Source organism: Enhydra lutris, unplaced genomic scaffold (assembly GCF_002288905.1).
Source record: "Enhydra lutris kenyoni isolate GAN:26980312 unplaced genomic scaffold, ASM228890v2 scaffoldscaffold17, whole genome shotgun sequence".
Lineage (NCBI taxonomy): Eukaryota > Metazoa > Chordata > Mammalia > Carnivora > Mustelidae > Enhydra > Enhydra lutris.
Window position 1 is genome coordinate 17349971 of NW_019154101.1, and position 21046 is coordinate 17371016.

A 21046-nucleotide genomic window follows, 5' to 3' on the forward strand; every position below is an offset into this window, starting at 1 on the left:
TGGTCACATCACCAGGTTTCCTGGTTAATAACTTATCCTGTTAGCTGGCCTCATGAGTGGATAAATATTATCTATATGATACTTGTTATTTGTTGTAAATAAAGTATCCTCCCTCCAAGTGACTTGGCTGCATGTTTAAGTTTGAGAACCACTGGTCTGTAAGATGCAATATATTAAAAGCAGAGCAGCTACAGAAGTTGTAATGCTCAACGCAGAATTAAAATGCAGGGTGCCTTGTTAAAGAATGAAGAATTTCAGGACAGTGACAGAAGAGCATTAAACCAAACATTTGAAGTGCAGGGCCCTACAAACCCACAAGCCTACAACTACACAGGTCCAATGCCCAAAAAGCAGTTTCTGTTTGTATCTATACACATTTTTTTTTCAGATGCAAATAGTACAATGCCATGAAAGTAGGCCACATTTTCCCCTCAGAAACCATCAATCTTACCTTCTGAACTGTCACTCTCCATAGACAGATCATGCTCATTAGCCTCCCATTTTTGCTCATTGTTGTCTTCCTTTCAGCTATCCCAATGCAACTGTACTTCAAGACCCAACTTAAGGTCACTATCCTCCATGATGTCTTCCCTTACTACCTTAATTTACTTAACCCTTTCTAAACTTTCCTAGTATTTTTAATGTCGTCAATTTAGCTTTTTCTAAAAAAAATGATAATTGCTGATCGTGTTTATCTTGCTTCTCAAGTTAGAATATGAACATCTTAAGCACTGAGGTGGTGCCATCATCATGCGATGGAAAGAGCACAGAGTTTTTTTTTTTATATATTTTTTAAGATTTTATTTATTTGACAGAGTTCACAAGAGGGTGGAGAGACAGGCAGAGAGAGAGGAGGAAGCAGGCTCCCCGATGAGCAGACAGCCCGATGCAGGGCTCGATCCCGGGACCCTGAGATCATGACCTGACCAAAAGGCAGAGGCTTTAACCCACTGAGCCACCCAGGCGCCCCAGAGCACAGGGTTTTGAGCTTAATAAACCCTGGGGGTAAATTCCCTCTCTGATTTACTAGCTGCAGTACAGGTAAATTAATTCACTTTTGGGCCTCAGAATCTTCACTGTAAAAATGGAATGACAAGATCAGCTTTATTGGGTTGTTGTGAGAATTAGGAGAGATAATAAAACCCTGGGCATATATAAGTGCTCACAAATATTAGTTCTTTAATCCAGATATATTGGATATATCCTGCCATACACCTGATTTTGCTTCAGCAAACAGACGAGGGCTGAACACGAAGTCACAATTCAATAAACATTTGCTCACTGGAAATTGCCTGTATTTAATTTTTTAATGTATTATTTTACATGCACCCAGGAAATAAACCAATCCTGTGGTGAATTAGTATAAAATGTTATCTCTAACTTCTTTGTAAATTCGTGTATTCACATGCTGACTTTTGCAAAAAATAAAGTTTAATTTTGTATGATATTTCACATTGCCACACCCATTAATATTATCTTACATGGGTAAAAAGAGGGATAGTCGTATTTCCAATGAGGAGATAGCTAAGTCTGGCACTGACAGAATAAGGGATTACTCTAAATTACACAGAACCAGTGTAATTTAATATTCACTTACGTGTCCTTGAAGCTGGGTTTAAATTCAGATATACTGGCTCCTTGTCCACCCACCCCCCCTCACTATATCAGACAATCTCTGGGAAACAAGAATATACTGGTTAAGTATGTGCAGGAATAATTATTTTAATTTATTACAAGAGTGCAAGTGAAACTTTTTCTTTTTATGCCAGGCTTATAGTTGTCATTCAGTGTCTATTGAATTAAAAACAGCGTGTTAGTGCCTATTAACGTTCCTGGTTCACTGTAGTACATACTTATTAAGAGTTAATATTTAAATTCCTCTTTTTGATAAACGTATTTAATGTAACCATTTTCTCCTAATGAAAATTTAAGGGCAAGGTTTACTATTTTTAAGAGTTTCAAATTGAGGCCTAGCACATCACGTTTGAAAGCTGCTTCCCTCCCCTCCCCCTAAGCCCCATGTGAATTATTATACTTCCTCCTGACTGGTGCAATCCACACTTGCCCGCCAAACTGATGTCTGAAATACCCCTGAGGACTTTCTGTAGCCTCCCAGCCACAGCTCGGAAACCCAAAGCCGTTTACACGTGAAGCAACCAAACACAGTCCACTCAGCCTAAGGTCCGCTACAGTGACGGCTCCTGTATAAAAGGCGAATGAGAAGGCAGCGCCCCCTTTATTCCCACCCCCTCTTGTCGGCAGCATCCTATCGCTTTTCTTTGTTGTGCGATCCGCATCTGGGATTGGTCGGAAACAGGACCAGCGCGAGACCAGTGCGCACAGGCCAAACGCCGAGACTTGTCCGTCATGTGCAGCCGCCCGTCCACTCCGCCTCGCTGCGCGCCTGGCGAGGCTTGGGGGGCGGGGCCCGAGAGCTGCTGCGCCTGCGTTGTGGGCGTTCTCCCGGAGCAGCAGCTGCCGCCGCCGCCGCCGCCGCCGCCACTACCGCTGCCGCTACTGCTGCCGCCGTGTTCGGGTGTAGAATTTGGAATCCCTGCGTCTCGTTAACAATGAAGCAGAGTTCGAACGTGCCTGCTTTCCTCAGCAAGCTGTGGACGCTTGTGGAGGAAACCCACACCAACGAGTTCATCACCTGGAGCCAGGTACGGGTGAGGGCACGGCGGCCTCCGAACCCCCTGACTAACCGCCTCCTCTCTTCCTCCTGTGGGGTTGTCTGTCGCGGCCTGCGACTCGATGCCTTCTGCGAGGCGCGGGGTGGCGGGGTAGCGCGGGCCCCGGCGTTCAGTCTCGCTAGGGACCCTTGTATTGTTCGCGCGGGGAGCCGCGGGGGTCCGGGCCAGCGCTGCTGGCTCAGGCCGCGGTGGGGGAGGGGCAGCCCGCGCCGGGCGCAGCGGCCCGGGAAGCCCCGTAACGGTCCGGCCCCGTCCGCGTTCGGAACCGGCCCGGCAGCACGAAGGCGGCCAACGAGCCGAGGGCGCGAGAGCCACGTTATTGCACACTCATTCTCCGTCCTCCCTCCCGGCTCGCGGGCTACGAATCGCTGAGGACGCAGAGAGCCCTGGGCGCAGGGGTTTGAGAAATCTTTACCTCAGCGACCTGGTTCTCACTAAAAAATACACTTCGCTTTGCACCTGAATCTTTTTGAGAGCAGTCAGGGATATAGGAAAATGTTCAAACGCAGTAAACGCAGGCTACTGGTTGTCAGTAGGTTTCGAGATTTTATGTAGAAAATGGTACATCATTCTTTGCGAATTTTGAGCCGTTTGTAGAAACGTATTTTTATGATTATTTTAATAAAAGTGCTCTTATACATAGGTGTTCAGTAATTTAGAAGCTAAAATGAATCACTAAATTTCACTGAACAGTTGCTGGGAGAGTGGTATATGATGCCTTGAGTGTTGGTTTGATCGCAACTCTGCCACTAAACAGGGATGACCTTAGTCAAGCTCCTTATCTTGTCTGGCCTAAGTTTCATCGTCCTTACGATGAATGGGTTGCCTGGGTGATCCAAGACTCTACAAGTTCCAAATACCAAGATTCTAAGCAGAATGATTATTACATAAACAATGCATTTGCGTTCAAATGCACTCTCAGGCTTTTGGAATAATTTTGTAAAGTGGGGTGGATTTTTCTTATTTTAGGTGATCACCTGTTTGGGATATTTTCTTGTTTAGAGGGCTGGAGAACAGTAAGTGAAAACTACCCTCAGAGTGCCTGGCACCTGTTAAGTGCTGAGTAAATGTTGCCTACTGTTTTTCTCCCTTTTCCATTCCCTTCCTATTGTAGAAGCTCTCAGTTTTACTTACTTTTATCTTAAGAGGGAGCACTGTATTGAGTACATGAAGTTTTTGACCTCTGTAACACTGTATTCTTTCTCATATTACTGTCATTTGTTCATTTTTTTATACCCCTTCTAGGACTTAATTTTCTTGAAGGTCAGTATCATCAGCTGGATGGTGTGTATTAAGCATTCGATGAATCCTGTACAGTCATACAAAGAAAGGTGAAAATAATAAAGGCAGCCACCAGCATACACTTAAAAATAAACAGATGTGTCATGCTTTTCATCGGTCAGAAGGATTAAAAGTTGACAGGGATGGATCAGCACAGTCTGCTGTTACTCAGCCTTGTATTCATATTAGAGACTGGACTGAGAGTCTCTCTTCCACCCAAGCTGATTTTATCATACCTTTTTGGCTTGTATGGCCATTTAAAAATAACTCTTATTTATCCCATTATTAAGTCTAAACTTATATTTTACTCATTTTCTAATATATAATGGGACAGTTGGAGTATAAACTCAGTGAGGGCAGAGACTGTGTTTGTGCCGAGGACACAATAAGTATTTAATACATGTTTGATGTATCAGTGAAATCCTTAGACTGTGTAATGGGAATGGTGAGAATGATAAAGATAGAATTATGCCTGAAAAGACACTTAGGGGTAATCTACTTTAGCCTCATCATTGTATAGATGAGGATTTGAGGCTTAGATTAGATTTCTTATCCATAATTACAAAGCTAGCCGTTATTGGAGGTGGAACCTAACATAGATTTCTGACCTCCCAGATTAGTCTTCCATCAATAGCACTTCACTTAATGCAGGTTGGTATAATATTTAGTGTTACATCAAAATGTTATCCTTTTGCAAGTCAGTGAACAGTTCTGGATTAAGGTTGTCTAGGGCTTAGCTTGGTTGCTTAGGAAGTCTGTCTCTCTTACTTTCTCACAGATTTTTCCAAAAGCAGTGTTAACAATGAAATGAAAGGTAAAACTAAATAAACAATGATGTTAAATGGAAAAAACAAAATAAGTTACGCTCATCTTTTAGAAGTTGCTATTTATGGTTGTTTCTGGTTTCCTTCAAACATATTTTGCTGAATTTCTGTTGAGGTAATTTAGCATTTATACTATCTGAGTGAAAATCATATTAAGACCTTTTAGAAGCAGCAGATGTTTTGGAAACCAGGCAATCTTAAATGCAATTTTTTTTTCTTTACTTGTGAAAAATAATTTACTCCTCTAGCTGGAGTGTAGGTTGAGGGAGGAGAAAAACCAACTGCAGTTTGAAAAGTTTGGCTTAGTATTCCTGAAGACTTACTGATATAACTAGTTTTCCTTGAAACTTGTAGTATGACAAAAATGAAAAGTGAAATACCCCCATTCTCCTGATGAATTATAAAAATGTAATATTCCAGGCAATCAAAATTATACTAAATATGTTATTGATTCAAACAACGGAAATGCCTTTAGATCCAGAGTTTCTTTAAAACATTTGTACATATTTTAATTTTTTCCATATTTTCCCCTAAAAAGTTTCTTTTTTCTTTCTTTTTTGTTTTTACAAAAAGTTAGGAAATTTGTAGGAAGTTAGTTATTTATAGGAAATAACTTCAAACTTCTATATAGCTATTTTGGCTCTGGTAGGCTGTCTGTTGCCGGAATCAGGGACAGAGATAGTGCTGTTGGACAACCTAAAGCTGTTTTAAGTGTAACCAAGTCCTAAACAGAAGGTACCAGTTTAACTTGGAAGCAACTGCAGAAACTTGATATTCAGGGACAAGAGGTTATGGAAGTTGGAAGCTCTTGCCATTGATAGTGAGGAACAGCCTTTACTCTTACTGAAATATGATAGTGTATTTTGAAGTGAAGTAGTTACAAAGGCAGGAAGGAACTGGAAGTCATTGTTTTTTAGTGTTACTACCTTTGTTTCTGTTTTTCAGATTGTTTGAGAAGACCAAGAAATAATTTCCACTAAAGCCCTCATATACTCTTGGTGCCTGGGTGGCTCAGTTGGTTAAGTATCCAACTCTTGATCTCAGTTCAGGTCTTCATCTTAAGGTTGTGAGTTCAAGTTGCACATTGGGCTCCATGATGGGCCTGGAGCCTACTTAAAAAAAAAAAAAAAAAAGACTCATACCTATCTGGTCTACCTTTTTATGCCCTTTGACATGTGTTATTTCTCCATCCCTCTCAAATCAGCAAGACAAGTCAGGAACTAGGAAGGAAATGGAGCAAAACCAGTATTGGACTAGTGCTTTCTAGCTATTTTGGATGAATTTGAGCATCCAGAACTTAATATTTGGGTATGATTTGGAACTTCCCAGCAACCATTTAATTATTGCACTATTCTCAAGTAAAAACAAAACCATGATGTGGCAGAATGGGAGTAAAATCCACCTTAAATGAGTCTACAGAAAAGTTGAAAGACTGATTGATGAGTATTTTTTATTTGTATACATAAGAGAGAATGAGAGACTCAGAAGGAATGGTTGGTGAACATTTATAAGTTATGCATTGTTTTAAAAAAGTTAAAAATTAATATTCTGAAGAATTTTAAAGTAATGGTACTGAAAGATGATTAGTAAGAATATTTTGGATGTTTTTAACTGACTACCAGTTCAAGCAGTAACAATTATTTGGAAGCTTGCCAACCTTTATGGGTAAAACCTAAAAAGAAGCTACCCATCTCTCCTGCCTCACTCAGTAATGGCTTTCTGCCCCTTGTGGAATGTGTTGGGAGAGTTCTGTATTGTATTGTTTGAGCCTCACAGGTTTAAATGGTGGTAAGGTGGAATTTTTGTACTCAGAGGTTATCTTCTAATTTTAGAGTAGAGACTGAAGGAATACCATAAGCAGACACAGAATATGGGTGAATAAGGGTTGTATGAGAAGGAGAGCACATGCAGATACAAGCAAGGTGCAGTCATCATTTCATTTGATATAATCCAAGAGTTGAACTTCTAAAAAGATATTTTGGTCCACTGTCACCAAAAATTCATTTATTTGATCACTTACAAATATTTATCATGAATATGTTGTGACCAGAGAGTGTCCTAGATACTAGGGATTCATTCAGTAGTGAACAAAGTGGCTTCATAGAGCTTATATTCTAATGGAGGACACTGATATTAAAATGTAAGCAAACAAACAAAAAAAACCATAAACACAGATAATGTAATTCAGTTAGTGGTAAATACCATAAAGGAAATAAAGCATGGTAAAGAGAGAGATCCGGGTGCAATTAGGAGACCAATGTCATGTAGTATAAAAGAAGAAAACTGTTTTTAAATATAAAGAGGGAAAGTTTAGTAGAATTATGGTATCGGGGGATTGGAGTAAAAACTCTAAAGAATATAGGATTGGCAGTTATAAAAAGAGTATGACCACACCTCACTTAATGAATGGCAAAGAAGGCACTGGTGCCGCACTGGTGGAACTTACTGGAAGTTCATCCTTCAAGATATACCTTTTTTTTTTTTTTTTTAATTCTTTTAAGATTTTATTTATTTAACAGAGAGAGAGAGAGATCACAAGTAGGCAGAGAGGCAGGCAGAGACAGAGAGAGGGGGAAGCAGGCTCCCTGCTGACAGAGAGCCTGATGCGGGGCTCAGTCATGATCCCGGGACCCTGGGATCATGACCTGAGCTGAAGGCAGAGGTTTCAACCCACTGAGCCACCCAGGTGCCCCCAAGATATACCTTCTAAGGCAGGGGTTGGCAAACCATGGTCCATGGGCCAGTCATCTGTTTTGTAAATAAAGTTTAATTGGAACATAACCATGCACAATCTATTTACATATTGTTTATAACTGCTTTCCTGCTACAATGGCAGTATTATGACGTTATGATCTACAAACCCGAAATATTTACTATCTAATGCCTTAAGAAAAGATATGTATCAGCCCTTGTTCTAAAGCACCCTTAACAGCTGTTCATGGGGACCTGTCTTTCCAGATATACTCTGATTTGAAACCTCCAGAGAGAGAGAGAGAATGTTGGCCTTGTGGTGCTGACCTTCTGTCCTGCAGGAGCTAGGTGCTGGAGAACCTGCTTGCACTGTAGGAACCTGCCATTGTTAAAGAACCAGGAAATAGGAAGGAGAACCCCCTTCTTTTGTAGTATCTCTCTAGTGTCTTCTGTTGACAAAGCTTATCAGCATGCCATCTAGAAAAAGATATTTAAGGAGCCCACCTCTATATTTGCAAAGCAGACAATGAGGAATGAATTTGGAGCAATAAATTGATAAACTAGCACATAACATAAATGGGGTTTGTGGGTATTTTAGGTAGACTGATGAGGAAAGCTTCTCTGAGGAGATGTTTGAGCAGAGATCTGAACACTTTGAAAAGATGGGCCAGGCAAAGGACAATGGCAAATGTAAAGTCTTGAACGTGGCATGTTCATGTAATTGGAGAAGGCCCATGTGGTTAGAGTATCTGGAAAATGCAAGATTGAAGTCAGAGTAGGCAGGAGCAGGTGGTATAGGGGCTTAGGGCTATGGTAAGGACACTGGAAATCTAGGGAACTAGTTTGTAGATTATCACAGCTTTCCACTATGTTAGTGAAAATAGTGTGGCTGAGACTAGCATATTTGCAGTGGAGATGAGAAGTTGTTGGATTGATATTTACTTCAAAGGTAAAGCAGAACTTACTAATAAATTGTCTGGAGTTGTAGGAAAGACAGAGAAGAATTAAGAATGACTCAGATTTGGTCTGAACAACAAGATAAATGATGACTCCATTTGGTCAGATGGGGGAGAATTCAGAGGAATGGAAGTGGATATCGTTTGGCCATATAACTTTGAGATTACAGTGGACACTAGTGTTACTTGAAAATTGTTTCGTTTAGCTTAGATTTCATCGACCACACTTGGTCAAATGACCATGCCTAATTTCAGAGGAGGTGAGGAAGTTCGGTGATAGGAAGGAGAACAGGAGTATTTTTGAACAGCCTGAATGACTTCTACACTCCCAAGACATCCAAGTGGAAATGTTGAACAGGATGTTTGGATATGAGACACTGGCATTCAGGGTGGAGTTTGGAGCTTATGAGTGGTAAAGCCATGGGACTGGATGAGATCATCTAGGGAGACAAATGAAGATAGAAGAAGCTGAAAGACATGTCATTCTGATTTTTAGAGGGCAAATGAGAATAAGAAAACCTAGGGAGAGTGAGAAGAAACAGTGCAACAGGAGAAAAAACAGGAGTGAGGTCGTAGAAGTTAATGGAAAAAAATGGTTCAAAAACTAGAATGTGATCAACTGTGTCAACTGCTGTTATGTATATTCTTATATACTTCTCCTGGTGTATATAAGCAGGAATTTAAGATGTATATACTTATATTAAGATTGGAATTGCTGGAAAATAGGGTATGAACTGTTCAGCCTGATGATAGTTCAAATTATTTTCCAAAGAGATTGAATAATCTTATACTCCTGTTAGCCAAGCATGAGATTTTCCACTAATCCACATCTTCAAAACTTGATATTATCATTCTTCTTAATTCTTTACCAATCCAGTAGATGTAAAGTATTACCTCAATGAGGTGTTAATTTATATTTCCGATTAATAATGTGTTCAAATACCTTTTCATATTTATTGGCCATATGTGTTTCCTATTCTGTGAAGTATTTCACCATTTTTCTATTGGGTGGCTTGTCTTTAAATATTTGTAGGAATTCCTTGTGTATTCTGTATGTTCATTCTTTGGGTCTGTGTATTGCATATGTCTTCTCCCAGTTTGAGGTTTCTCTTTTCCTTTTGATGAGTACAGGTTTTTAATTTTAGTAGAATATATTCATCTTTTTTGTTCATGCTTTTTGTTTCTGCAGGATGTTTTCTCTTACCTCTTCTCCAGGGAGAGAAAAATACTTTTCTATTTCTCTTCTTTTTTTTTTTTTTTCTGGAAGTTTAATAGTTTGCATTTTATGTGTAAGCATTTAATTCATCTGGAATTGATTTTTGTGTGTGGTGCGAGGAATCCATTTTCATTGTTTTCCATATAAATTTTCAGTTGTCCTAGCTCCTTCATTGAATGTTTCCTCCTTTCCATGGTGATGTGTATTGCTCCCTCTGACTTACAGCAAAATTACAGGTAGATACTGTGATTTTTTTGCTTCTAGGTTCTCTATTCCATCTCACTGAACAGGTTTTTGTTTTTTGGGTTTTTTTTTGTTTTTTGTTTTTTTTTTGCTCTTATCATGTGTCTTAATTACTGTAGCTTTATAGTGTGTTACTTTTGGGAGGTCAGCTTATCCTTCAGGAATACCTTGACTTTATTGGTCTTTGCTCTTCTGTATGTTTTAAAATCAAGTTCCATTCAAAAAACTTACTGGGATTTCAGTTGGGATTGCATTGAAACTATAAATCAGATTAGGGAAAATGGATGTCTTTATAATATTGAATATGCCCACAAACAAGGCATATTTTTAAGTTAATTTTATTTAATAAGGTTTTATATTTTTTGGTAATTAGGTCTTGAACATGTTTGATTTTCTTCCTAGATATCCCAAGATGTTGTAAGTGGTGTTCATTGGTTAAAATTACATTTCTAGGTGTTGCTCATAGTTAAAAATACGAATAACATTTGTATGTTGATAATAAATTGGTGAGCCAATCATTTTACTGATTTGGGGTCTTAAAGTGTACATCCATACATTTGTGAATGATAGTTTTGTTCTTTCAGAACTTTATACCCTAAAAAAAGTTTTGGTTTTTTTTTTGTTTCTTTGTTTGTTTGTTTGTTTGTAGTGGCTAAGACCTTAGAAGTAGTGATCATGAGATCCCTTTTTCTTATTTTTAAAGGGAACGTTTTTCATATTTCCCCCTTAAGTTATTAGCCATTAAAATTAAGAATTTTTTTTTAAAGATTTTATTTATTTGACAGGCAGAGATCACAAGTAGGCAGAGAGGCAGGCAGAGAGAGAGGAAGGGAAGCAGGCTCTCTGCTGAGCCCAGAGCCTGATGCAGGGCTTGATCTCAGGACCCTGGGATCATGACCCGAGCCGAAGGCACAGGCTTTAACCCACTGAGCCACCCAGGTGCCCCCAAATTAAGAATGTAATTTATCTTTTTCCTGTTGATATCATAGAGGGGAGGGGGCATGCCAGGAGGGAGGCTACAGAAAAAAAGTTGACTTGGTGAGTAGGAAGATGGATTTGAAATAGATAAATAGGTTGAGAACATAGTGAATTAAAGAACATTATGTAAAAATGTTAACAGATCAAAAATTTAAGTGTGAAATTTGAGATGGTCGGGGCAGAGATAATAGATGTGATTATAGTTAATAAATCATCATACTTAATAAAGTCAAGTAGTTAGATACACTGGAGTGGATGAGATTTCCTAAGGAGAGAGTGTATAAGGTATCATGATCAAGGATAGAAATCTGAAAAACACTACCTCTTGATAGGTGAATACAACTGAAAGAAAATATGAGATAGGAGACCCAATAGTATATAGTTTCAGAGCCAAAAGAGTATTTAAGGAGGGGATTGTCAGTAGTGCCAAATGAAACGCCACAGAGAGGTGTGGGAAAATCAGGACTGAAAGGAAGGCATTGAATTTGAGATTTTAGAGAAAAACGGTCTGAGTAGAGTAAGGGAGAACAAAACCAATTTTTAGCAAGAATATGTAGATGGTACTACATTAGGGAAGGGGGCTTTGAAATATTGTTTGTTAAATTTTGCAGTGAAGGAAAAGACAAATGGGGCGGATAGATTGAGAGGGAAGTAAGGTAAAAGGAAGTTTTTTAGGATAGGAAAAAACATGCATTTTAAAGAGTTATTGCCTAATAACCAACTCTGATTATCATCAAACTTTTAAATTTTGCCAGTCTAATAAGTGAAAATCATTATTGTATTTATTTATTTTTTCTGTACATTCAGTTATAATGAGATTGGGCCTCTTCTAAATTTTACATTGGGTTTTTCATCTTACTGGTTTGTCAGAAATTTTTAATTATGCAGTTATCTGTCATATATATTTAAAACATGTTTATGTTAATTGACTTAATTGAATTTTTATAATAACTCTATTATGACTTAGTTTTAGTTTCAGACACAAATAATAGAATTCCAAACAGTAGGGGGACCCAGGTGGATCAGTTCGTTAATCACCTGCCTTCCTCTTAGGTTATGATCAGGGGACCCTGGGATCAAGCCACACATGGCATCGGGGCTCCCTGCTTTGCAGGGAGTCTGCTTCTCCCTCTGCCTGCCACCTCCCGTGCTTATTCTCTCTTTTCTCTGTCAAATAAATAAATAAAATCTTAAAAAAAAAAAGTCCAAACAGTGGTTTAAACAGAATAGAGATGTATTTTCTTTTTAAGTCTGAAGATACCTTCTGGTCTTTTCAGCCATACTTAGTTTCTCCACCTCAGTGGTTGTTGAAGCTTTAGTCATTATCTTCAAGTTCCAAGCAGGGATATGGGATATAGGGGTTTGACACTTTGGATCTTTCCCCTTTTAGAAGTTTTTCTAGAAGCCCTACTCAGTCCATTCTATTTATATCTTAATTGCCAGTATGCATTCAGCTCCCTCTGAGGGACTGAGAAATGTAGTTGCAGCATCAAACAGAATTGTGGTTCTGTTAGTAAGAAAGTTTTTGCAAATGAATTTCTTTGTTTTTAAAGCTAAATGATGTTCCATTTTGTGTGTCTGTGTGTGTGTGTGTGTGTGTGTGTGTGTATCACAGTTTCTTTAGCCTTTCTTCCATTGAGGGACACTTAGGTTGTTTTCATATCTTGGCTATTGTGAATAATGCTGCAATGAACATGGGAGCACAGATAACTCTGTGAGATACTGATTTCATTTCTTCAAGTGTATACCCAAGAAAGGAGTGGCTGGATCATGTGGTAGTTCTATTTTTTGGTTTTTTGAGGAAACTTCATGCTGTTTTCCATAATGGCTATACTGATTTACGCTACCACAAACAGTATATGGAAGTTCCCTTTTCCCCACATCCTCACCAACACTTGTTATTTTTAATTTTTTTAATAATTGCCATCCTAACAGATAATGAAGTGGTAGTACCTCATTGTGGCTTTGATTTGCATTTCCCTGATGATTAGTGATATTGAATGCCTTTTCATACACTTCTTGGCCATTTCTTTATCTTTAGAAAAATGTCTCTTCGTTTTCTTTTTTAATCGGTGTCTTTTTTTTGGCTTTTGAGTTGTATATGTTCCTTACATATTTGGATTATTAACCCCTTATCAGATATATTGCTTGCAAATACTCTTATTCTGTTAGGTTTTCTTTTTCTTTTTATTTTGTTGTTTTCTTTACTCTGCAGAAGCTTGATGGAGAAGGTACGTTAATTAGTTTGACTGTAGTTGTCCTTTATGTATGTAAATATATTAAATCATGTTGTACAGCTTAAAAATATACAATTTTAGTTTTAAAATAACAAAAATAAAGTAGAAGAATTTGGAAATAGGGTAGGCAGCTAGCAGTTTCCATGAATAAAATATAAATTCTTACATTATGACTTCTAGGTTTGCATCATAACTTCCAAGAGCACGGTTATAAAGAGTGATTGAGCAGTGAGTTAGCATTGAGCTTTTGCTTTTTGGTTTCCAAATGGAGAGTTAATGAATGAATTTTTTTCTCCTGATTTTTCCCAATTTGAATGTTACTCGTACTTATTACCTGTTAAATTCTCAAGTAGATTTGTTGCTGCTTCTGTTCTCTCTAATCTCTCCATTTATTTATTTTTTACTATCTATTCTTTAGTGCCAAACTCTTAGAAACACTAAAATTCTGTCACTTTTATAGGATGGGATTAACAACCCTCTTTTCATTGCTTTTTGTGTTTTCTTGCCTATTGTTACATAATTATTTTACAAGTGAACTCTAGTACCTAATATTTGGTTGTGTTAGCATCTCCTCACATCCTCTCAAAAAATATTTTTGAGAATTTATTGCAAATGTATTGGTTAATTAGAATTGACAGCTCTATAGTACTGTATAGAGAAAACTATAGTTTAATATTCTCTTAAATGTTCTGTATATTTATCTTTAGCTATGTAAAATTTTTCTATTATTGGAATCTTTTATTCTACTTTAGTTTTAAATTGTTACTGTATTTTACATAAAATTAACTATTTTACCCAGTTTTAGCTATATGGTTCAGTGGCATTGGGTAGATATACATTATTAAGCAGCTATCGCTACCATCTCCAGAATGGTTTTCAACTTTACATACTGAAACCTCATACTTATTAGATAATAGTTTCCAAGTCTTCCTTTTTCCTAGCCCCTAATAACCATTCTGTTTCTGTCTCTATGACTTAGACTATTCCAGATATCTCGTATAAGTAGAATAATACAGCATTTGTCCTTTTGTAGCTAGTTTACAGAATTTCCTTCTTTTTTAAGGCTGAGTACTCATTGTGTGTATATTCCAAATTTTGTTTATCCGTTCATCTGTTAGTGGACATTTGGGTTGCTTCTGTTTTTTGACTGTTGCAATAATGCTATTACGAATGCGGGTATACAGATACCTTTCTGAGTACCTGCCCAGTTCTCTGTGAATATACACAGATGTAGAATTGCAGGATTATATAGTAATTCTGTGTTCAGTTTTTGGAGGAACTACCATACTGTTTTCCATAGCAGCTGCACTATTTTACATTTCCACCAACAATGAGAAGAGTTCTAATTTCTCCGTCTCCTCCAACACTTATTTTCAGTTTATTTGGTGTTTTTAAAAATAATTGCCATCCTAATGGGTATGAAGTGGTGATTGTGGTTTTGGTTTTCATGTCCCTGATTAGTGATGTTAGGCATCTTTGCTTACATTTTGTTAGCCATTTGTATATGTTCTTTGGAAAAATATTTGCTCACGTCCTTTGCCCTATCTCTTTTACTGGGTTGTTTCTTTTTTGTTGTTGGAATTGTAGAAGTTCTTTATTATGGATATTAACCCCTTATCAGATAAACAATTTGCATATATTTTATTTGATTCTGTGGGTTTCCTTTTCACTCTATTGATAGTGTTCTTTGCATAAAAGTTTTTACATTTGAGGTAGCTTCATTTAGTCTGCTTTTGCTTTTGTTGCATGTGCTTTTGATGTTAACCAAGAAATCATGTTAACCAAGAAATCATTACCAAATCCAGGATCATGAAGCTTTCCCCCTTAAGTTTTCTTTTCTTTTGTGTTTTTCAAAGATTTTATTTATTTGAGAGGGAGAGAGAACATGAGCTGGTGGTGGGGGGGCGGGGGGGCGGGGACAGAGGGAGAGGAAAAAGCAGACTCCCCACTGAGCAGGGAGCCTGATCTGGACTGGGTCCCAGGACCCTGAGATCATGACCTGATCCGAAGGCAGACTTAACCAACTGAACCACCCAGGTGCCCCCTCTTCTACTATTTTTATAGTTCTAGCATTTACGTTTAGGTCTTTGATCCATTTTGAGTTAATTTTTGTATATGGTGTAAGATAAATTTTGTTCTTTAGCACATCAGTATCCAGCTTTCCCAGCACTGTTTGTTGAAAATTCTTTTTTCTCCTTAGAATGGTATTGGTACTCTGGTCAAAAATCTTTGGACCTTATCAGTAAGGGTGTATTTGGTGGTTCTTTTTCTGTTCCACTGATCTGTCTCTCTGTGTTTATGCCAGTAACGTGCTGTTTTGATACTGTATTATAGTAAGTTTCAAATTATTTTTTTGTATGGAAGAAGACAAGTGACCTTAAATATTATTAATCTGATAGTTTACTGAATTTTTAAAATAGTTTTTCAGTTGATTGTGCAAAGATAGGTCTGTTAATGATAAAATACGACTTCCTCTTATAATTTTGTCTGTTTTTGTCTAATTGCATTGGCTTTAAAACAGTGTTAAATAGTTATGTTGCATACTTACAGTATTTCTTTTCTTCTGATTTAATGGAAATTCTAATATTTCACCTTAGTGCATGATGCAGCTTTGGTTTTAGACATACTCCTAAACTTTTGAGGTTGACATCAAAAAGCTTCATTATAGTTTGGCAGTTAATTACAGGTTGTTTCTTGTTGCTGTTAATAGTATCATGAAAGGACTGCCCAGTTTTGGGGTTCATATTGGATCACCTAGGAGGACTTCAGCAAATTAACTTTTTCTTTCTTTTTCAGAATGGCCAGAGTTTTCTGGTTTTGGATGAACAAAGATTTGCAAAAGAAATTCTTCCCAAATATTTCAAGCACAATAATATGGCAAGCTTTGTGAGGCAACTGAATATGTGTGAGTATGGGCAGTAGTTTATTTGGAGTATGTCATCAACCACTGATTAAACCATTTTTTTCCCATTCGGTTGATAAAGGGGAATTTTTTACTTCTAGTGTAGTCATCTAAATTTTTAATCTTTTTCAGATGGTTTCCGTAAGGTTGTGCATATTGACTCTGGAATTGTAAAGCAGGAACGAGATGGTCCTGTTGAATTTCAGCATCCTTACTTCAAACAAGGCCAGGATGACTTGTTGGAGAACATTAAAAGGAAGGTGAGCTATTTTTAATGTGATTTATTTGAGGCATTACCATATAGCATACTTGGCCAGCACAGTGTGTTTCACCTGTTGAAATTAAGACTGTACAGAAATACACAGGTATTCCTTGTTGGGATGACTCAGACTAATAAAGCTTTAATTATTTCCTTCTGTTTTATATTTTTTCTCTGCGGTTAGCTGTTCTGAAAGCTCTGTCTTCAATTATATTCTAGAGGGAAGGAAAATGTTTACATTCTGACTGAGGGTGAGGAATCATCCGTATTGGGATGGCTCACTCCTTCTAATTTAGCTTAAAAAATATAAGCTGTTAGAATGTCGACTCCCTGGAGGGCTTTTTCTGTAGTTCACTGCTGAATATCCAATGCTGAGAACAAGTCCCTTGCATATAGTAAGCACTTAATAATACATTTTTAAATGAATGGTGTCTTTTGCTGAAATAAAATATTTTTACTAAATCCACAAAAGAGGGGAATAAAAGAGTAATGGACCATGAAAGAAAATGGCCTAGTGTGCAGCTGTTACTGCATGAATTTATTAAACGTGGAATGTGATAATAAAGAGGCTTGGGGAAATTACAGTGAGTTTGGTGAAAGGGAATGAAAAAAAGTGCCTAAATTTTTCCTGCTCGTGGAAACTTCTCCACATTAAAAAAAAAAAAAAAAAAGATTAATTATTTCTCACCCTCTGTCTTTGAGCTGTGAAGTTTATTCCTTTTATAGAATCCTGTTTTGGGCTTTTTGGAACTAAATCTAAGTTCTTAAATGGGCTACAAAACACACTTACAATAGGGAAACTTTGAATTACAAACATGATGTTTAATATTTTATTTCCCTAAATTTGCTTTCAAAAGGTTTCTTCTTCAAAACCAGAAGAAAATAAGATTCGTCAGGAAGATTTAACAAAAATTATAAGTAGTGCTCAGAAGGTTCAAATAAAACAAGAAACTATTGAGTCCAGGCTTTCTGAATTAAAAAGGTAAAATATTATTTCCAAATATAATCTTAATATAGAGGTTGGTATGTGTGTGTTGGGGATTGGAAGTTTGTGCTTTAAGTACTTAGTTCACATTGTTGAAGCCAGGATAAAAGGTCATTTTTCTGTAAGTATTGTTTCCCTTTAGTTTTGATTTATAGCCCTTGATCCTCAATACTGTATTTTCTTGACGGTGGTCAAAAGAATTTATAAATCTGGGCAATTAAAACAATTTGATGCACGAGCCTCACTGATGAAACAGTAGACCTTTAAATCAATGTAGGAGAGAAATACAATTCTACTTAGGTTAGCTTTCATATGATGTTCACACACATGAGGGTACAGAAGCTGTAAAAAACACTGCATATGTGACTTACATCTTCTTTATGGTGGTTTCATAAAACTTTTCTATGTTGGCCTATCTCTTAGGAAAAAATAGGACACAAAAAATAGGGGAAAAGGATGCAAGAAACTTGCCCTACTTATCTTACCTAGATATTTATCTTACCTAGGTATTTATCTTACCTAGACATGGTGAAGTATTATTCAAAACTTTTATCTACAGAAACATGCTTTTTTGTTTTATTGCAATTCTTGGCACCATTACTTGCCACAGTAACAACTTGTATATAGAGTAGATGTGTACTTCATCTTAGTAAGTAGTTGGCATTTTCTCTTATCCTAATAGGGGCCGAGGTCTTGAGAATATTTTATGTATTCTGTCTCCCATTTCAAATGTGGGAGAGCTGTCTTAAAAGCTTAGCTGTCTTTAGTTTAGCTGTCTTAAGTGTATTCATTAAAAGAGTAACCTTGAACTTCATTCCCTTTTTGAATAAGGCTTAATTTTAAGCTGTCCAATTTTGAATATTCAATCTCTTATGCCAGTTTATTGTACGTATCTTGTGTCTCCTGAGATGCCCTTTGACCCAATTCCTTGAATCTCAGGTTTGGCCCTTAAGGAATGTGATCCCAGATTCATCCTCTAAGTTTTAGAGGTAACCATTCAACTTATGTTTAGTAGGCAGATGATAGTATCTTTAAATATCTGAGTCAGAGGAAATACCCTAGTTATTCAGTAAGTGTATTAAAGTTTTATTTTTCATATCTTCTATATGTAAGATACAGAAGTTCCTTTTATAAGAGTTTAGCTTGAGGAAGATGGATATTATGGAAATTGATAAGAGCAAAAATTAAAGTATTTAATAGGTGGATTATCTTTCATGCCTTCTCAGTGTTATTGCTGCTAACATTTAGTAACTGCAATTTCAACAAAAGTTAATGAAGGAAAAGAAACTGTTACTACCAGGCAAGTTACTGGTTTGTCTTATATTTAGACATGCTTTGAAAAATTTTTTTTTGGTGTTTTATATGTTTGAAACAGATCTTAAGATAGACAGTTTTAGGGCCTGATTGACTTTTAGATTGACCTCAACACTTAACTACGAATAATTTCTGTGATCTTAGGCAAGTCCTCGTAATTCTTGGGTCTCATTGTCCTCCTCTATAAAATGAAGTTAATAATTCCTTTCTTGGCTGACTTTATAGAAGTTTAAACAAGAAGTACATATAAAATGCTTAGCATAATCCCTAGAGCATAAGTAGTGCTGGGTAAATGTCACTTCCTTTAAGATTCTTTTCAAAGCACAAGTTCTCAATTCAGTTGGTAGCCATAATTGAAAGGTTAGTTTATTTTAAACAAGAAGTAATGAACCACATTGTAAGGGAAGTAAATTCCCTGCTACTATGTGGATATAGGCATGTGTCTTAAATTTTTGTGTTTATATTGCCATGAGTAGAGAGTACTGTAGTTATGAAGGGATGATTCTGGAGTTGTAGCAAGATAGTTGCCATTTTATGTAATTAAACCAAAGTTTTTCCAGTTTCATGAAGATATATAGCAAAGTTCACTGGTTTTTTTTTTTTTTTTTTAAATTAAAGATACTGAGATCTGGCTTTCTGACTAAATTTTGTTTTATTTTTTAATAAATGATAACATAGTGAGAATGAGTCCCTTTGGAAGGAGGTGTCAGAATTACGAGCAAAACATGCACAACAGCAACAAGTTATTCGAAAGGTAAGCTATTCTCCTCCATGGCCATAACCTGCCTTTGTTTAATTATAGTACTATTTGTGACCCAAAAAAAGTCTCTATTGAATAGTTAGTGATTGGTCTTAGTTCTTTTTTTCTTTTTTTAAAAGATTTTATTTATTTATTTGACAGAGATCACAAGTAGGCAGAGAGGCAGAAGGGGAGGAAGAAGCAGGCTTCCCGCTGAGCAGAGAGCCCGATTCGGGACTTGATCCCAGGACCTTGAGATCATGACCTGAGCCAAAGGCGGAGGCCTAACCCACTGAGCCTCCCAGGCACCCTTGGTCTTAGTTCTTATATATTGGGTTCACATACAGTAGTGAAACTATGAAATCAGACAAATTAGGTCAACTGTTATATTTTCTTTTTAATAAGAAACATTTCTCATTAGCTAAATATGGTTATTCCATACTCTCAGATTAAGTCTCATTAGTTTTTAGTAAGTGACCTTTGGCCTGTCAAACAACTTAAAAGATACTTCATTTTTAGGAACATAATATACTACCGGTTTCTTTACATTTTTTAGTATGAATGGCAGCCTTACTGTGTGGGTTTGTTCTTATTGTTTTTACTGTTATTTTACTTGAAAGGGGATAGATATGGTCTTTGAAGACAGATGAATAAAATTTTCAAATCAGTTGACCAAATTATGAGTTCTAAAAAATTAGTCATCATTGTATGCCATTATTAGTCTCTGTGGAAAAGCAGTTAAAGTAATCTGTTATAAAATAAATTCTGGATTTTAGTATCTGAGCTGAAAATAACTGGGGGAACTGACAATCTCTCAGTTGCATTGTGTCCTTGTGATTTAGTCTTTTCATATCAGCTTTCATATGTTAATAAGACTTGAAACATAAAAGTAATTAAGGCAGCTATTTTTTGCTCATGAGTAAACTAGACTCTTAAATTTAAGCAACAGGTTTTTGTTGGGGGAGGAAGGGTGGGAGTACTTCAGCTGGTTTGTGCTGAGATGCCTTTAGCTAAAAATAGGGTTATGACTGACAGGAAAGATCTGGGTCTAGTGGAGCAAGCTTAGAACAGAGATGAATGGTTGCAGCCTTTGGCCTGTAGTTAGAATACTGGGTTTTTTTTCATTTGTTGTTGTTTTTTTTCCAAATCAGTATGCAGGTAAAGGTTAAATATAGAATTCACTTCTAAGTGTTTAGTCCAAGTGCATATATTTTCAGAACTTCCAGAGCTGATTCCAGCCTGCAGCCCTGTTAAGAATACCTCATTTAAAACAATAGGTGTACAGTATTAAACCTGTACTTTATTTTTAAAAAATCTTTTAATCTTTTCCAGAAAACAATGTTTAATAGTTAAATACTGGCTTATAATGCTGTATTTTTTTTTTCCTAAGAGCAGAGAAAGTTGGCAAAATACTTACATAACATTTCAGTTTTTCATGAAATCTAACATTCTGTCAAATTTTTTTTTTTTTAAAGATTTTTATTTATTTGACAGACAGATCACAAGTAGGCAGAGAGGCAGGCAGAGAGAGAGAGGAGGAGGAGGCAGCCTCCCTGCTGAGCAGAGAGCCCGATGTGAGGCTTGATCCCAGGACCCTGGGATCATGACCTGAGCCGAAGGCAGAGGCTTTAACCACTGAGCCACCCAGGCGCCCTGTCTGTCAAATTTGAACTTGAATATATGTGGTTTTGTGGAGCTAGGGAGTTCTTATAATGCATAGTGATAGCT

The 21046-nt window shown here is 36.9% G+C and overlaps 1 protein-coding gene across 3 annotated transcripts in view; it reads left to right on the forward strand.

The window, feature by feature from the left end:
• The first annotated feature begins 2471 nt into the window (after positions 1-2471).
• Positions 2472-21046, forward strand: part of LOC111147820 (heat shock transcription factor 2) — a 34808-nt gene continuing 16233 nt past the window's right edge. For all 3 annotated transcript variants that reach the window (XM_022504072.1, XM_022504069.1, XM_022504070.1), the window contains exons 1-5: positions 2472-2663; positions 15916-16024; positions 16154-16281; positions 17138-17262; positions 19258-19333. In XM_022504072.1, coding sequence (XP_022359780.1) covers positions 2571-2663; positions 15916-16024; positions 16154-16281; positions 17138-17262; positions 19258-19333 — 531 coding nt within the window. In that variant the 5' untranslated portion in view covers positions 2472-2570. The remainder of the gene's footprint in view (positions 2664-15915; positions 16025-16153; positions 16282-17137; positions 17263-19257; positions 19334-21046) is intronic.